The 15,675-nt window shown below is 50.2% G+C and overlaps 1 protein-coding gene across 5 annotated transcripts in view; it reads right to left on the bottom strand.

Annotated features, from left to right (window-relative positions):
• PLXNA4 (plexin A4) overlaps window positions 1-15,675 on the bottom strand; it is a 418,764-nt gene that overhangs the window by 339,107 nt on the left and 63,982 nt on the right. For all 5 annotated transcript variants that reach the window (XM_015588415.2, XM_025045937.1, XM_025045940.1 and 2 more), the window contains exon 2: window positions 13,720-14,984. In XM_015588415.2, coding sequence (XP_015443901.1) covers window positions 13,720-14,904 — 1,185 coding nt within the window. In that variant the 5' untranslated portion in view covers window positions 14,905-14,984. The remainder of the gene's footprint in view (window positions 1-13,719; window positions 14,985-15,675) is intronic.

Here is a 15,675-nt window from a genome sequence, read left to right as displayed (position 1 = left end):
GAGGATCCCAACCCTGCTTTCTGCAAATGTCTTCATAGGATGCATGGGTTATAAATTAAGGCTAGCGATCCACTGGATTCCAGTGACATGAGCTCAAGGATGGGACCATGTTTATGCATCTCTGTACCTTTAGCTGAGTTCCTGGTTCACAGTCGGTTAAAAAATAAGTGTTAAATAGATGGACGAATGGATGCATGGATAGATGAGTACACGGATAGATGGACGCATGGATGACTAAATAAAAGCCCGAGTTTCGTAGTAGCTAACACCATGAAACTAGAGCCAAAATGCCTAGGTTTGAATCCTAGCTCCACCACTTAATGCTGTGTGACCTTGGGCAAATTATAGTTCTCTGTGCCTCAGCAGCTTATTACGGGTAGAATGGGGATAGTAATAACAGTAGATACTTCCTGGTGCTGTGGTGATGATTAAAAGATTTAGCACATGCAGAACGATGTCTGGCACTCTATAAGTGCTATGGAAGTGTTCTTATTATTGTTTGTCATCTTAGACAATTTGGACAACCTCGGCGTCTTTGGGGAAATTCACAGCAAGTACCTCAGAGAGGTGTTATCAAGATTAAAGGGGCTAATGTTATCAAGACGAAACAGCAAATGTGGTATTTCCTAAAGATCTATCAGACCGACAAGGGTGAAGGATGGAACAGAAGAATGGTTGGAGATTTAGAAGATTTAGTGCTCTTCATTAGAAATGCGAATTCTCAGGCCCCACTTAGACCTCCTGGATGGGGCTCAGGGATCTGCACCTTAACCCTTTCCCAGGTGATTATGCTGCAGGCTAAGGTTTGAGAAGCGCTGCCATGGGTCACCATGGAGGTCCCATCCTAGCTGAGGGTGCATAGACCATACCAAGGAGAGAACGGCATGTGACAAGCATTCTCACTCTGGAGCAAGACCCACTGGACCAGGGTGCGGAGGGGCTCGTGGAGCCTCCCCAAAGGCCTCCCTGAGAGATGTTGGTGGAGGTGGAGTGGGGAGCTGGAGCTGACACTCCAAATTATAATCTAATAGCTAACCATGCTTCCCTTGTGCACAGCGGCAAAGGTTACCGTGCAATTACGTGTCGCTACATACAAATGACAGAGCAGTTTCGGTTACTTTACCAATTACAGGGAAATTACTCCCACTCTGCAGAGAGACTGGCACTCTGAAAAGCTCTATCATCTCCATGGAAAGGGGATTTTAAACGCTGCCAGCATCCTTCCTCGGGCAGTCTCCCCAGGCTCCGGGGCAGAGCTGCAGAGCAGCCACCCAAGAACCGCGGAAGTGCCTGGTGGTTTCTGTGGAAACTCTTGAGGAAGGGCTGAAGAAGAGGGCGTACCTGAGGGACCCCGGGGACGTCACCTCTGAAGCCCCTGTGCATCATCTCCCAACCCCATGCCTCTGTGACACATGGGGAATCACCATCACCCTGACACCGTGCCAATCCATCTTGAAGGCCAAGGGGGATGAGGCGGGGTGGGGACTGATCCTGCAATCACTCTTCACCCCAGCTAGCACGGCCCCTGGGCTGGTTCCTGATGGCACCCTCACTGCCAAGTGGAGCTGACTCCACCCTCTGTTGACTCACCTTTGCGGAAACCCATACTGAGTCCTTATTATAGAAAGGTTAGAAGTAGGCCAGAGCTCAGTGGTCCAAACACAGTGCTAATGAGTTAAGGGTCACCAGGTCCATCCCCCGGTGGGCCAATTAGCTCAATTCTGGGACACAGTCTCTTCCACAGCCACAGGCTGGCCCTCTTACCCTAGGCATCACTGTTTACAAATATCTCAGACTAATCCACAAGAGGCCAACCAGGTAAGCCAACAGGTGTAGACAACTCCTCCAATCCAGACGCAGCTCTCGACTGCTCTGGCCCGACAGCAGCAGTCTCTGAGCCCAGGACGGCAAGTTCAAAGTCGGACCTGGCCCTCGTGGGCAGTTCCTGGTCCAGTAGAAAGAAGAGTCCTTCAATCTTGGAGCAAGCCAGCCCCCTCTGCCCTCCTTGAATACAAAGGCAGCATCCGGCCCCATGTAGAGGAGTCCCAAGCACCCCTGTGCCCGCCACCAAGGCTGGGAGGCCAGACCATTAGACGGAGGAAGAAGGCATCAGAGACTGGCCCAAGCTCACCCATGTGGGACCTTCGGTTGGGTCTTTTTCCAAGAAACTTTTGGTCTCTTAGGCTATTGGAACTCCTGTTTCCATTAGGGGAAACTGAGGCACTAAATGAAGACAGCACTATCTACTGTTCCTCACTCATTAATTTGCTTAAGAACACTTAGGAAGGACCTACTAAGCACCAAGCACGAGGTGAGGACCCAACGATATCGAGATGAAGCGTCTGTTTCTCCCCCATTTTCTAGTCAGGGACACAGACCTGGGCCATGACTGGACAAGACCACTCTTGCCCTGCTTCGGTTGCATACCCGGTGCTGGGGTTGCAGAGGGCACGGCACCCACCGCCCGGGGAAGCAGCAGGGCCTTGTGGCAGTGGCACCGACTGGGCTCACTTCCGAGTTCTCCTTCTGGCACAGTGTGTGGCCGCTCTCACACATCGTGCGATTTCAGAGGAGGAGAATGACTCGGGATCTTAGAATCCAACTGCCCATTCTGGAGAAGAGGAAATGGAGGCCTAGAGAGTGAAATGACACCCCCACCACTATGACTTATCAAGTTATGAGAAAATAGGTACCAGAACCCCAAATGCCCAGTCCTGAGAAAAAAAACTGATCTTACATAGGGGATTCCTCCAGGGTCGCAAGTGGGTGGCCCCAGCGAAACCTATTCCAACATCAGGGGAACCTATCTGCAGGATCAGAGACGGCTCGGGGAAGAGCCCTTCTGCCTTCCTGCCTTCCGGAATGGGTGCTCTGCCCTACTCTCCACTCCCAAAGATGCCTGTAGCCGATCATCAGAGCTGGGCGTCCACCTTTCCTGGGCCCATCGGTCCCCAAAGAAAGTGAGAGCTGAAACTTTGAAAAGAAATATAAGGGAAAAAGAGGCAGGAAGTCCAACAGGTGCCTGCTGATGTGGACAAGAGAAGGTCTTTAGACTCTTCATGCTCAGCAGCTCTCAATTTCTTTCCATTAATTGATTGAGCGTATACACACACACTGACCATAGCAGACCTCTGCTGGGAATGGGAAAACAGTGGATTACACATGTGGGATTTTTCTCTAAAGGGAGATACTGACCAGATCAGCTGTAATAGCTCACGTGTATAGAGAGACTCCAACTATAAAGCTCTGCAGTACAGGAAGATAATGACCACCCACTTATTGGGGCCATATTTCGAATATGACTGCTGACCTTTGGGTGTTCATAAATGTACCAGAGTCTGAGGTCCACCCCTGGAGATGACTCTTCGCCCTCCGATGACAGCAGGAGGAAGAGGTCAGCAGAGAGTCCTCAGCAGGGCAGAAACATCTTAGCGAGGCTCCAGTCGGCTAGGTTTCCCCTCATCAGAAAGCCTCTGACTCCATATAATAGTCTCATATGCTTGAGTGCTAGTTTCTGTGACAAAGAAAACCAGACTACACAGCCCCCCGATGGCTATACGGCTCCACAGAATCTTGCCTTTCCTGTTTGTGCATTCCAGCCCTTCCCCGGAGGTCTGCTGGTGGCCCACGCTGACCCTATGGGGTGAACTCTCTTGAGAGACAGATGTCCTCCAACAGATAAAGTTGGTTCCTCACCCAGCGGTGAGCACAGTCCGCGGAAGTGGAACGCGGGAAGGAGGCCTCATCCACTTCGTTACTAACGCGTGATCTCAGGATTCTTTGTGGTGTCTTTTTCAATGGGATCGTAAGAAAATAAATGTGTACAGAGACAGAGGGGGGAAGCCAGAAAACCACAACTAAAACAACCCAGTTAGACAGACACGTTATTAGAGGAGCTTCATTAAAAAGGTCTCGGGATGGAAAAACAACCCAACAAATTACACCACTGTTTCCAAGAGCCAAGCTCCAAGTTTCCAAGCATCTCACACAGGGCTGGTACCTGTATACAGGATAGAAGGTCATGGTATTTTAGGCGTGCCGCGTGTGCGTGCGTGTGTGTGTGTGTGTGTGTGTGTGTGGTTTCTGAGGCAACCATTGAATTAATGCACTTAACTACCTATTGAAAAATGAAAGTGATTTGCTAAAAGCAACACTTACTTCTCTACCCATTTTGGTGTTTCTGTGTGTTGGTGGCCCAGTCCCACCAGATATCTAAGTGGTCTTTCACTCATCACGATAACAAGCTAACCTTCTAATAGGAAACTAATGCCACTAATTTGAGCTGTTTTCCCAGGAGAGGGGCACTAGCCAAGCGCACTCTCTGCAGGCCTGGCCGTAACCAACAGCGAGCTGTGAGGATGCACCCCTCCTGGGAGCTGCTGGGAACAGTGGTCAGAAAGCAGCTCCAACTCAACATCCTCAGCATGGGGTTGAACCCATGACTTTCTCCTCATAATCCCACCTCCTAAAGGCCCCAGATTCCCTCTCTGAAAAACAGAGAGGACCATGACACTATGACCAGACCTATGGGCCGGCCAAGCAAGGGAATCAGGACCCAAACTCCACTAGACTGGCCCAGTTCTGCAGATGGCCACCACATTGGGGCTCGTCCAGCAGCCAAAACTGGACCCATTGGAAATACCAGGGAAGGCTTCTCAGCGTTGGGAATAGGACCCAGTAAAACCCACTTGGGCGCTACCCCTTTCCTCTTATAGCTGAGCTTCAGAGGTCCCCAGTGGCTACTTGTCAAGGGCAAGAAATCCCCACAGCCCATCAATCCCACCTTCCCACTCCCCTCACAATCTATTGCAGACAACCTCAGCTGCCCCTGGAACTGTAATTGGAGGGAGGCAGGCCAGAGCGATGAAGGTTGTGTGTATTCTGGCGAGCGCTGAGAAGCAGTGGCCCAGCTCACCAGGCTGACTTATGGGGTAGCTCATTCCCTTGTTAGTAGGGAGAAATTTTATTAGCCCCGCTCTTGTTGCCGTGCATCCTCCCCTCTCACTCCTCGGGCCCGTGTGTGAGTCTGGATAATGTTGCCTGCGTGCAGGATAAATCAGCCAAACAAATCCCATTCTGTTTTGGAACACTGACAGAGACTCAGTAAGCGACGTGGAGACCAGAGAGAAATCGCGAGCTTTCTTTGCTTCCGCTGTCCCATTTCCTGGACGTGGACAGCACGTGGGGCCCATCTACTAGGGGACAAAATGTCAATCGGGACTCAGGATGGAGAACTCCCTGCATTGTCTTTTTTTTCCCCCGCTCTCTCCACTAATTTAATGGAAAGAAGTAAGTGTCACATGCTCAGTGTAGTCGTTTATTTCTGCCTTGCAAAAATGAAGGGACACCGGAAGGTAATGGCAGAAAGGGTCTGGCCCGAAATGTATCCTCGCCTTCAAATACCGTAGCTTAGCAATCGTCACATGTGCCGGATGGAAAAGAAGACACTTGGGCACACACATTCCAGGCCTGGCATACTGAACATAACATCTGGGTTCGGTGCAGCCTGAATCTCTCAAGATCAGATACTGGTGGAGGAAAACATGTACGTATGAAATCACGTCAATATTAGTAAGTGCCTTTCTGTCCCATTGTGTGATTATTATGACTGAAGGAGAATAGACAGATGGTGCTGTGAAGCTGTTTAAGTGTCCCACAAAGATAAGGTGCTCTGTACCTACCATTATTTATTAATGTCCGTGCACTTCTCTTTCTTTCGGAGTCTCAGACACTTTCTTAAAGGGATATTATCTTTATCAGCTCCTTCTGGAAGATGAATGTATAATTCAAAGCAAAAGGGAAACTGCTCATCAGCCCAGTGACATCTCTGAAGCTGGGACTGGCCGAGACCCAAAGGTCTAAACTCTCAGGCCAGGATCCGGGCCAAGACGCCACCCTGTGAGGATGAAAGGAGTTGAAGGGAAGGCCCAGAAATGCAAATCTGGATTGTTAGCTTGGGATGGCCTGTGTGCTGATTGAATGAGAGGCTCGGCTGCCCATTTGGGGAGAGCTATCGCACACCGTGTGGGGTGTGTTTTCACGTGCGTGTGTGCATGTGGGAGAGAAACCTTGCTATTCTCGCTGCTCCGTGGAGTCTGTGGTTGTGAGGGAGAATAAACCACAGAAAGATGAAGACAGAGGGACCCTGAGAGATGACAATGCACAGAGTGTGAGTGTAAGCGAGACAGTGAGACACAGCAGAGAGAGCAACAGATAGACAGAAACGAGTGGGCCACAGACACCGTGAGAAAGTGAGTCGGCATCCAGACCATGTACACATGTGAGCGTGTCTATAGATGTGCACGCGTCTGTGCCAGGGTTCATGCAGTGGATGTCTTAGCATTAGGATACGGCAGTGCATGGCCCATCTTTATAAACCCTATACTGAGGTCCCTCGTCAGCTGTCTGTGTCAAAATTCTGCATATGTGATACCTGACACTGTCTCTACTGATCCAGTGGGCTCCAGAGTGGCATCTTAAGAGAACATGTCCAGCCTACGAGGCCAACCTCAAGCCCCTTCCTCTCACCAGGTCCAACATACCACCGAGGGTGCAGCCACCATCCTGTACCCCAAAGCATCCTGCGTACTTGACTCAGATTCAACTCTCACTGCAAACTCTGCTGGCCAAAAAGAGGGAAGTGGGTGGCCTTTTCACCTGCATACCTGGGACAGAAGCCATCTCAAAGGCAGAAGGGCAGGGCTTGATTCTATGAAGATTAAGGGTGGGATATGGCAGCCTCCCAAATTGTCAAGGAGATTTTTGATGTGTGTTCTCACTGGGACCTGAGAGTGGCATAGGGCATATGTGTTTAGTGTGTCACAGTGTGTGTGGGGGTGGGGTAGGGGGTGGGGTGCATTGGAGATGAGAAAGGAAGGCCGAGGCAGACAACAGGGGAAGTTCCCGGTCTGAGAGAGGACTGTGGCTGAGCAGAAAGAGAAAACCTTGCCCCGTGCCATAAATAACAGGATACGCCCCATCTAGTTAGAGCTTTTCTTCCTGCTGCCAGGGGAAAGAAAACACCCAAGCAGACTGGCAGAGAACAGCACCCGGAGCCTGAGATGACCGCCCGGCCATTCCGGATGCTCGCTCTCCTGGAGTTTCAGGATCCCAGGCGCCAGCCATCCAGCCTCGGAGGTCAGGCCAGCCTGAGTCCAGGGGAGTGACCCTGTCTCTTCCCAGGGCTGCTGTGTCTGAGAAACAATAAATATAAGTCAAAGTAACAGCACCTATGAATGATGTCCTTCACCACTCCTCACTGTCGGGCATTCAGTGAAGTTTGGGTTTAAAGATGAAAAGCTCAGTCCCTACATAGGGACTAGTAGAACAGAATCGAGAGTCCAGAAGTAAACCCATATTTATATGGGCAAATAATTTCGACAAAAAAGCCAAAAACATTCAGTAGAGAAAGGAAAGCCTCTTCAATAAATGGTGCCAGAAAACTGGAAAGCCACCTGCAAAAGAATGAAACTAGACTGTTGTCTATCACCACACACCAAAATTAACTCAAAATGGATTAAAGACCTGAATATAAGACCTGAAACAATAAAATGCATAGAAAAAAATAGGAACAGAACTCAAAGACCTTGGACTTAAAGAGGATTTTATGAATTTGACCTCAAAGGCAAGGGATGTAAATGCAAAAATAAATAAATGGGACTACAGCAAACTAAAAAGCTTCTGCTCAGCAAAAGAAATAGTCATCAAGGTAAAGAGAGAACCATCAGAATGGGAAAATATATTTGCAAGCAATGCCTCCGATAAGGGCCTAATATCCAAAATATACAAAGAACTCATATGACTCAATAACAACAAAAAAACAAACGATCCAGTCAAAAAATGGGCAGAGGACCTGAACAGACACTTCTCCCTAGAGGACATACAAATGGCCAACAAATATATGAAAAGATGCTCGACATCACTAGCTATTAGAGAAATGAAAATCAAAACCAAAATGAGATACCATCTCGCGCCTGTTAGAATAGCCATAATCAACAAGACAAGTAATAACAAATGTCGAAGAGGATGCGGAGAAAAAGGAACCCTCATACGCTGTTAGTGGAACTCCAAATTGCTACAGTCGCTATGGAAAACTGTATGGAGGTTCCTCAAAAGAAACTAAGAATCGATCTACCATATGACCCAGCAAACCCTCTACTGGGTATTTACTCCAAAGACCTGAAAACCCATATCTGAAAAGATATTTGCACACCGACGTTCATAGCAGCATTATTCACAGTGGCCCCCACGTGGAAGTGACCGAAGTGTCTTACGATAGATGATTGGCTAAAGAAGCTGTGGTACATATACAATGGAATATTACTCAGCCATAAGAAGAAATGAAGTACTGCCATTTGTGACAACCTGGATGGACCACGAGATAATCATGCTAAGCAAATTAAGCCAGACAGAAAAAGTTGAAAACCATATGATATCACTTATATGTGGGATATAAACCTAAAAACAACGAACGAATGAACAGGACAAACAAACAGAGATTCATGGTCATGGACAATGGACTAGTGGTTACTGGGGCGGGCGGCGGGGAGGGGGAAGGTAGACGGGGTAAAGGGGGTTCATATATGTGGTGAAGAAAGAAATCTAACTATGGGAGGTGAACACAGTGTAAACATATATATGCCTTATTGTTAAAGTGTACAGCTGAAATTTATTGGATTTCATTAACCAATGTCACCATACAAATTATTTAAAAATTATTAAAAAAAAAAAAAGAAACAACCTCAGTTCCTGTGCCTCTTTGAACCTCGTGGGACTAGCAGGTTGGCAGGTAAACCCTGAAGTCAGACAGACACTTGGTCTGGCGTTGGTTCTCCACCAGGTGCTTCTGGAAAACTGAGAGGCTTTTCTAGTTCTTGCAGTATTTGGGGAGTCTCATCGACACTTAGTGCTTTAGGGTCCAGGATTGTAAATGTCCTGCAAAGCCCTGACAGTGACCTGTCCCACCCAAGATGTCACCAGCACACCACTGAGAAACCCCAGAGGGAAAAGCAGCCTGCTGAGAACGAGGATGCATAGTGGGTTCTCGTCTACGAATTCCATGACCTTGAGTGAAGGACTTGATTTCTCTGCTCCTCCATTTCCTGAACTGGAGAGGGTGGCTGCCTTTTCCATCAACCTGCAGCACTCTGCGAGCAGAAAAGGAGGTGATGAACCTCTTTGTAGACTGTTGGGCACCACACAGACTCCTACAATGAGGTTATCAGGCAGCTCGAGGCCACCACTCTCTGCTCCCATTACTGGGGCTTGACAGGTGTGAGGTGGTGATTCTGGGTAATAGTTTCTGCCCCAAGGACCTACATTTGCTATTGGAAGGTCACTCTCAATTCAAGTCTTGAGGGGAAAATTAAGAAACTGATTTTTGCCCCATCTAGATTTATCACTAAAGCTGACATTGCCTGACTGCTCTGTCCACTTGTCAATTGGCTCCAAACTCACTTAAGTGGACTTAAGTGACAGACACTCCTGGGACCACAGCCATTGTGCCCCCACACAGATCATAGTGACCTTCTTGGGTGCGTCTCTGTCCTGGACTCTTGGGCTCCTGGAGACTGATGTCATTTTACGATTCTTGGCATCCACCAACAGTGGGTATATTGCCAAAGGCCTAATAAATGTTGTAGCCATTCATCCATTCATTAAATCATTTGGAGACAGAATGGCTAGTGTTCTGTGAGGTTACTCCAGAAGGCTGAAGAAAGGTTGGGGAGGAAAAGACAGCCACGCCTGGGGAACTCTGGGATGCCAGGCTACTTGGTCCATGTAGAGAAAAAGAGACGTGGCCCATAATAGCACGCTTTCAAGCCTCGCTGGCAACTCCAGGTTGGTGTCAGGGCTCCTAGGAAAAGTCTGGGAGCTGTCGCCTTGGTCTGCTTAGGGCCCTGGCACATGACAGAAGCCACAGGCTATAGGCTCTTCACCCCAAAAGTTATGTGCCCTGCAGACAGGTTTCAGGAGCCTGTGTGGCAGCCTTCAAAGGGAACAGAGGGAGAGACCATTCAGTGCCCAGCAGCAGAAACAGAGAAATGACACCATCATTAGCCCACTTGGATGCCCATCAGCAAAAGGCCTCAAGTTGGTCTTCGGTTCTCTGAATCCCAAGACAAACTGGGCCCCCTAGCTGACCCTTCTAGGACCCTCTTCAGCCCATGCCCTCCTGAGATCCTTAGAGCAATTTTCAGTTCCCAGCTAGCCTATTTGTTCTTGGATATCTCTTTCCATTCAGGCTGGAAAAAACCAGGACACAGGAAAGGAATGGCCCAGAGGCAAATGTGGAAGCTGCCTCTATTCCTCGCAAGCACCAGGGAACAGTGGGCTGCTTCTCCAGCCTCTACAGCCAGCACCCACTCCAGGATTCACATTTGCAACAGGCATTGACATTTGCAGCCACACAGTCCCATGAGGAGGCCACTCCTGGCCCCTGGCTCTTATCTCTGCTGTGGGCCTAGCCAGCCTTCCCCAGTTTACCTGGAATAAGAACCGGGGGCCTGTAGACCACAGCTCCAGCCTCACAGTCCCAGGCTTCTCCCCCACCTGGTCACCAGGCTGCGGCCTGCCACACAGCTCCACAGATGCCCCATGGCATGGCAGGCCAATAAACATGGGCGTTCTCTCCCCACCTCACCCCGTCCTCACTGAGCACAGCCAAAGGGACAGCGGGGACCTAGTGCGGGGGTCGGGGACTACTGCTCTGAGTTCTGGAGGCATGAATTCAGGGGAAGGAATGTGGGTCCCAGGAAATGGAAAGGGCCAGAAAAGCCTGCAGGGTGCCACGGGGTGAGCTTAGGGAACAAGCTCTTTGAGCTGTGACTATGCTAAAACCCATACGGGACCCCTATGCTGAAAAACCCAAGTCCTGAAAGTCAGTCTCCTGGCCTTTCCCTCCCCTCTACCATTTTCCTGCAGCTGAAACGCCACAGGGCAGAGGACATCTGAGCTTCAGTTCCACTTCGCAGGCCTCAAGGGAATCTTGGACTCGAAAGAAAACTCTGGAGGTCACCTCCGCCACCCCTGCCTCAGGGCAGGAAAGGAAAACGGAAAGGGCCTCAACGGCCATGGGAGCGGGCGGAGGAAAAGCCGGGTTTGCCAACACTGTGCCGAGGACGGGTCCTCAATGGGGACGCTCGGGAGCTGGGCCTGGCTGATGGCGTGTGGCCCATGTGCGGTCTGAGGCCAGATGAACTGCAGCCGAGGGCTCCCGCGCAAAGTAGCTCGAGGATGGCTGAATCAAAGGAAACCGATACCGCGCATTAAAAGCCGGCGTGGCCTTTCAGGCTGGCTGGGGAGACGGCTCCAGCCCCCTGCGCAGCTCCTGGCCTCCTCCTCTCTATGCTCTCAGCCCTGAACTTGCCTCGAACTTGAAAGGGCTAATTAAAGCCAAAAGAAAAATCAAAAGCTCGTTATCTGGCTCCATTACTCCAGTCCTGGCATTGGCCTGTCTTGCAAAGCCGTTTTCCCTCTGTTCTCCTCGAGGCCACCGTGCGGTATCAGGGCCTGAAGTTCTGCAGACTTCCACGATGAACTTGGCTTTTTGTATTGTGGCGGGAGCAAGGCTGGGGTGACTCCCGCTCGTGGGCAGCCAGGCTGATCCCTGCAGCTGATTTTACCCCCCAAAGCATCTCCTAAAAAGGGTTCGAGCAAGTTTTCTATAGAAAAGTGTCAACAGGAAAAATTGCCAATTGCTCTGAAGTTGCCTAGCAAGCACACAGCATAAACTTACCATTTTCTTATCTAGGGTATATATGTGCATGTGCACGGGGGTACTTATTGTGATGTGCACACGTGCACATGTGTGTATATGTGTGTGCATGTGTCCACGTGGGTGTGTGTGGGTGTGGTAATGAGAGGCAAGGAGATCCTCCTCGAGGCTGTGTCTGCCATTGACTCACAAGATGTGTGACCTTGAATAATTCATTCACCTTGTTGGGCCTTGGAATCAAAGTTTAGACCAGAGTATCTCTAAGGGCCTTCCTCATACCAACTTTCCAATGCATCTCCCTGGGGGCTATGTTTGAGTGTGTAACACACATACACACAGCACAGCATCTGGACTGTCATTTATTGCCTTCGTTTGGGAGCAGTCATGGGCCCCCGAGTTCATAAGCCTGTTTCATAGACTCTCCTGAGTGAATCTGCTACTGCCTCAAACTGAAGCCTCCAAAGGATATGTCACCTGCTAAGGCTCAACGGACACAGTAGAGCCCCCTCGATTCTCTGGCCCGGCAATGACTGTCAATTTGTCGTTACTTGTTTTGGCCCATAGTACCTCTCCCACTTCCTTTGGGATGTTAGGGGTCTCCGGGTTTTTCAAGTCTTCCAAAGAAGAATAACATCTTTTAGTTTCAACCCAGGTACCTGGAAAACTCACAACCGGAAAGCAGCCTGAGCCTAAATGTCAGGGCACCAAAGACAAACTTTGCTGAGTTCCTTCTTTCTCCTCCCCCTCCTCTACCCCCACTCCAAATCCTAGTGACCAGAGTACTGGCCTCACCACAGGCTGGGTGGGGTGGGTGCCAGTTCCCTCTGAGACCCTTGTGGCCATATTTTATAAAGAGAAACTTACACTTTTTTAAATCAACCCAAATACATTTCCTAAAATGGAATTGCACCAAAGTTTGACTACGAGTCAAGAATCCCATCCGCGCAGATGCAACTTCAACCTGATGGGTGAATTCCCCTTCCCTCTCCTACATTATGATTACAGTATAGATTTTCTTAAATTAGGTTTATAACATTTTAATTGGACAATAAAAAAAGAAAAAAGGGAAAGAACAGTGACATAGGGCTTAGAAGATGCCAAAAGCTGAGCCTTGCAAGTCTCTTAAAGAATGATGGAGAGAAAAGTGGACCATTTTAAAGAAGAACAGAAGTCAAGCCACAGAAAAGCAGGTGCTTTTCCTGTTGGGTCACAAGTGAGTTAGGTTGTGTCACCTGTTGCACCTGTAGCCTCCGAGCAAGGCAGCAGCCTGAGGGACAGACTGGAACCTCAGGCTCCACGGGCCTTGGGTCGGCATCCTAAACCAACCCTTCATTCTCTCCTTCCTCTGGTTTCCTGTCACCCTGAACTCTTTCCTGGCTGCTCACTGACTTTGTGATTTTGTGAGCTGTGCATGTAGAAGATGCTTAATAAATACTGAACTCACTTTTCTAAGCAAGTTCTGCTTTCCCTTCTATGTTCACTAGACTCTCACTTTCTTTAGACTTCTGCTTCCATTGTTCCCTTTTCTAAAGACACGCAAGAGGCTAAAAACATGGAATGACTGGCTCCATTACTCCCAGCAATGGTTTTGTTCTAAGCTCCCAGGATAGTGATTCACAGGCTTCGTTGGTAAGAAGGGTGGGTACGTGCCTTGTCCTGCAGCACATTATGACTAGCCTCCCACAGTGCCTGGTGACACCCGTGTAACACAATTCCTGCTTATTCCTAGCACTCCCTCCTATAACCAGCAAGCCAACATGGAATAGAGAGGTGTCCTGATAGGAAATCCAAGTTTCAGTTCCAGCTCCGACTCTTACAAGCTCAGTTTCATAGTCACAGCGTGTTTGAGCCGGTGATAATTTGGGTCCAGTGGGACTCAGAGCCAAGATATACTTGTCCCACCTGCAAACTGGAGTGTGATCACACCACTTGGAGGTCACGGGCCAGGGTCCTCCCTCCACACCTCACCGTGCCAGCTCGCGTGCCGCCCCCACCCGACTCACCGCACTGCTGCAGGGGATGTCCTTCACCTTGAGCCAGGCCAGGTCCAGCGTGCCCTCGCCCCGGTAGCAAGATTGCAGCCTTTCCTTAATGCGGTCGTTGATCTGCTTCAAGATGAAGATGCACAGAGCCGACTCATCCAAGGATTTCATTTTCCGCTTCTGCCCTTTGGAGAAGACAGTGAAGAGGAGGTCGTCCTCTGGGCGGACTCCGAGGGTCCGGGCGAGCACGGCCCCCGCTTTGGACAGGTATGCGGCCTGCAGCAGGCGGTACTCCACCCCACTGCGCTCACAGCCAATGGGCACCTCCACGTAGGAGTTGAAGGCGGTGTCCTCCTTGCAAAGCCTCACGAGCTTAGATGTATAAACCTGCTCCTTTGTGGTGGAGCCTGGGGGAGACACCATCTCGGGCTGCAGGGTCAAAAAGTAGACAAAATTGCCACTGCTGAAGCCATAGACATAGTAAATATCGAAGTCGGGGATGACGGTGAAGGTATCCGAAGGGATCTTAATCATCGAGGCCACAAACTCGTCGTGGAAGACGTACGCGAACATGCCATCCGCTTCTGAGTTCTTGGTCAACTTCCTGCTGGAGATGGTGGGGAAGTACTCTGGTTTCCCATCCACCGCCGTGGCAATGAAGAGCTTGTCGTCCAGGTTGCTGTAGGAGACGATCACTCCAAAGACAGAGCCGCTCTCGTTGACTCCCGACAGGTAGTGCTCCTTCTTGTGAAACGGCTCCCCCAGCTTGAAGAGGTCCTCCAGCCTCAGGAGCTTGCAGATGCCTTGATAGAGACTCCCACACGCAATCAGCCTGTTCTCCTTGTAGTCTATCAGGAGCATCTTGTTGACATTGTTGGTGGTGGTCAGGGGCTCATGGCACGTCTGGACGATGCGGGGTGGGTAACATTTGGGGTTGTCCTCGTCCGGCCCTGTCTGGTGGGTCACCAAGACCTTCAGGTCACTGGACAGCTTGTAGATCCGGTTGACGGCCCCCAAGTAAATGTGCCCTGTCCTCTCATCCACCACCAGGTGGTTGAAGCCCTCAGCTGGCTCCCCTCGAAATGTGATGAAAGATCGCTTCTGGGATGGCGGGGGTGGCTGCCGGGGGAGCAGAGTGGAGGAGCCCATCCCTACCATGAGGAGATGGGACAGCAGGCAAGTCCAGTTCCAAGGCATGGCTTTCATTGCAGACACGGGTCCTCACGGCACAGCAGCACGGGCAGAGCGTCCTCCTGGGAGGGCCAGGACTCAGGGGTGGAGGCTCCCTATGGGGGAGAGGAAAGATGTGATGCTGGGTGACAACAGCAGCAGCTTAGTTTCACCCCAGAGCTTGTCTGGGGGACCCTCAAATTATTCTGCACAGACCGAGACAGAGAACTGTGCTGGAGGAAGCTAGAAGCCAAGGGCCGTGGCTGCCACAGGTGTGTGGGACAGCCAGAGCTGGGTGGCAGCAGCCACAGGAGGGCGCCACAGTAATAATAAGAGTAATAATGATTGTGATGGTAATAATTATTAGTAGTGGTGATGATGATGATGATGATGATGATGATGATAAACAGCCATTGCCTGCCGAGTGCCTGACTGTTAGTCGCTGTCCAGCACCTTCCAGAGACAAAACTCAGTCTTAAACTTCATCTTAACAAACCTCTCATCATTGGGATCTTTCGTCTGCCTCCCTAGATCTTTGTTCACTACCCTTCTCCGCACCTGGGAGGCTGACCTGTGTAGACCGTACACCTGCAGAGGATGGGAGGAGTGGAGCTGGGCTGCATGCACTGGCTGTGCAGGTTCCATGCAGTGCCCTAGTCGGGCCTCTCCACGTGGCATCTCCATCTCCATCATGACCCACCTCCTGCCCACCTCCATGTGGCCCCAGAGGAGATAATAGGGTCTCACTGTCCCTTCCACCGAATACTTCCTGCCTCTCAAGGAGCCACGCCTTTGTCAAGAGCCCCT

This window comes from Pteropus alecto, unplaced genomic scaffold (genome assembly GCF_000325575.1).
Source record: "Pteropus alecto unplaced genomic scaffold, ASM32557v1 scaffold22, whole genome shotgun sequence".
Taxonomy (NCBI): domain Eukaryota; kingdom Metazoa; phylum Chordata; class Mammalia; order Chiroptera; family Pteropodidae; genus Pteropus; species Pteropus alecto.
Note: the sequence above shows the minus strand (reverse complement) of the source record. Positions and strands in the feature narration are given on the sequence as shown.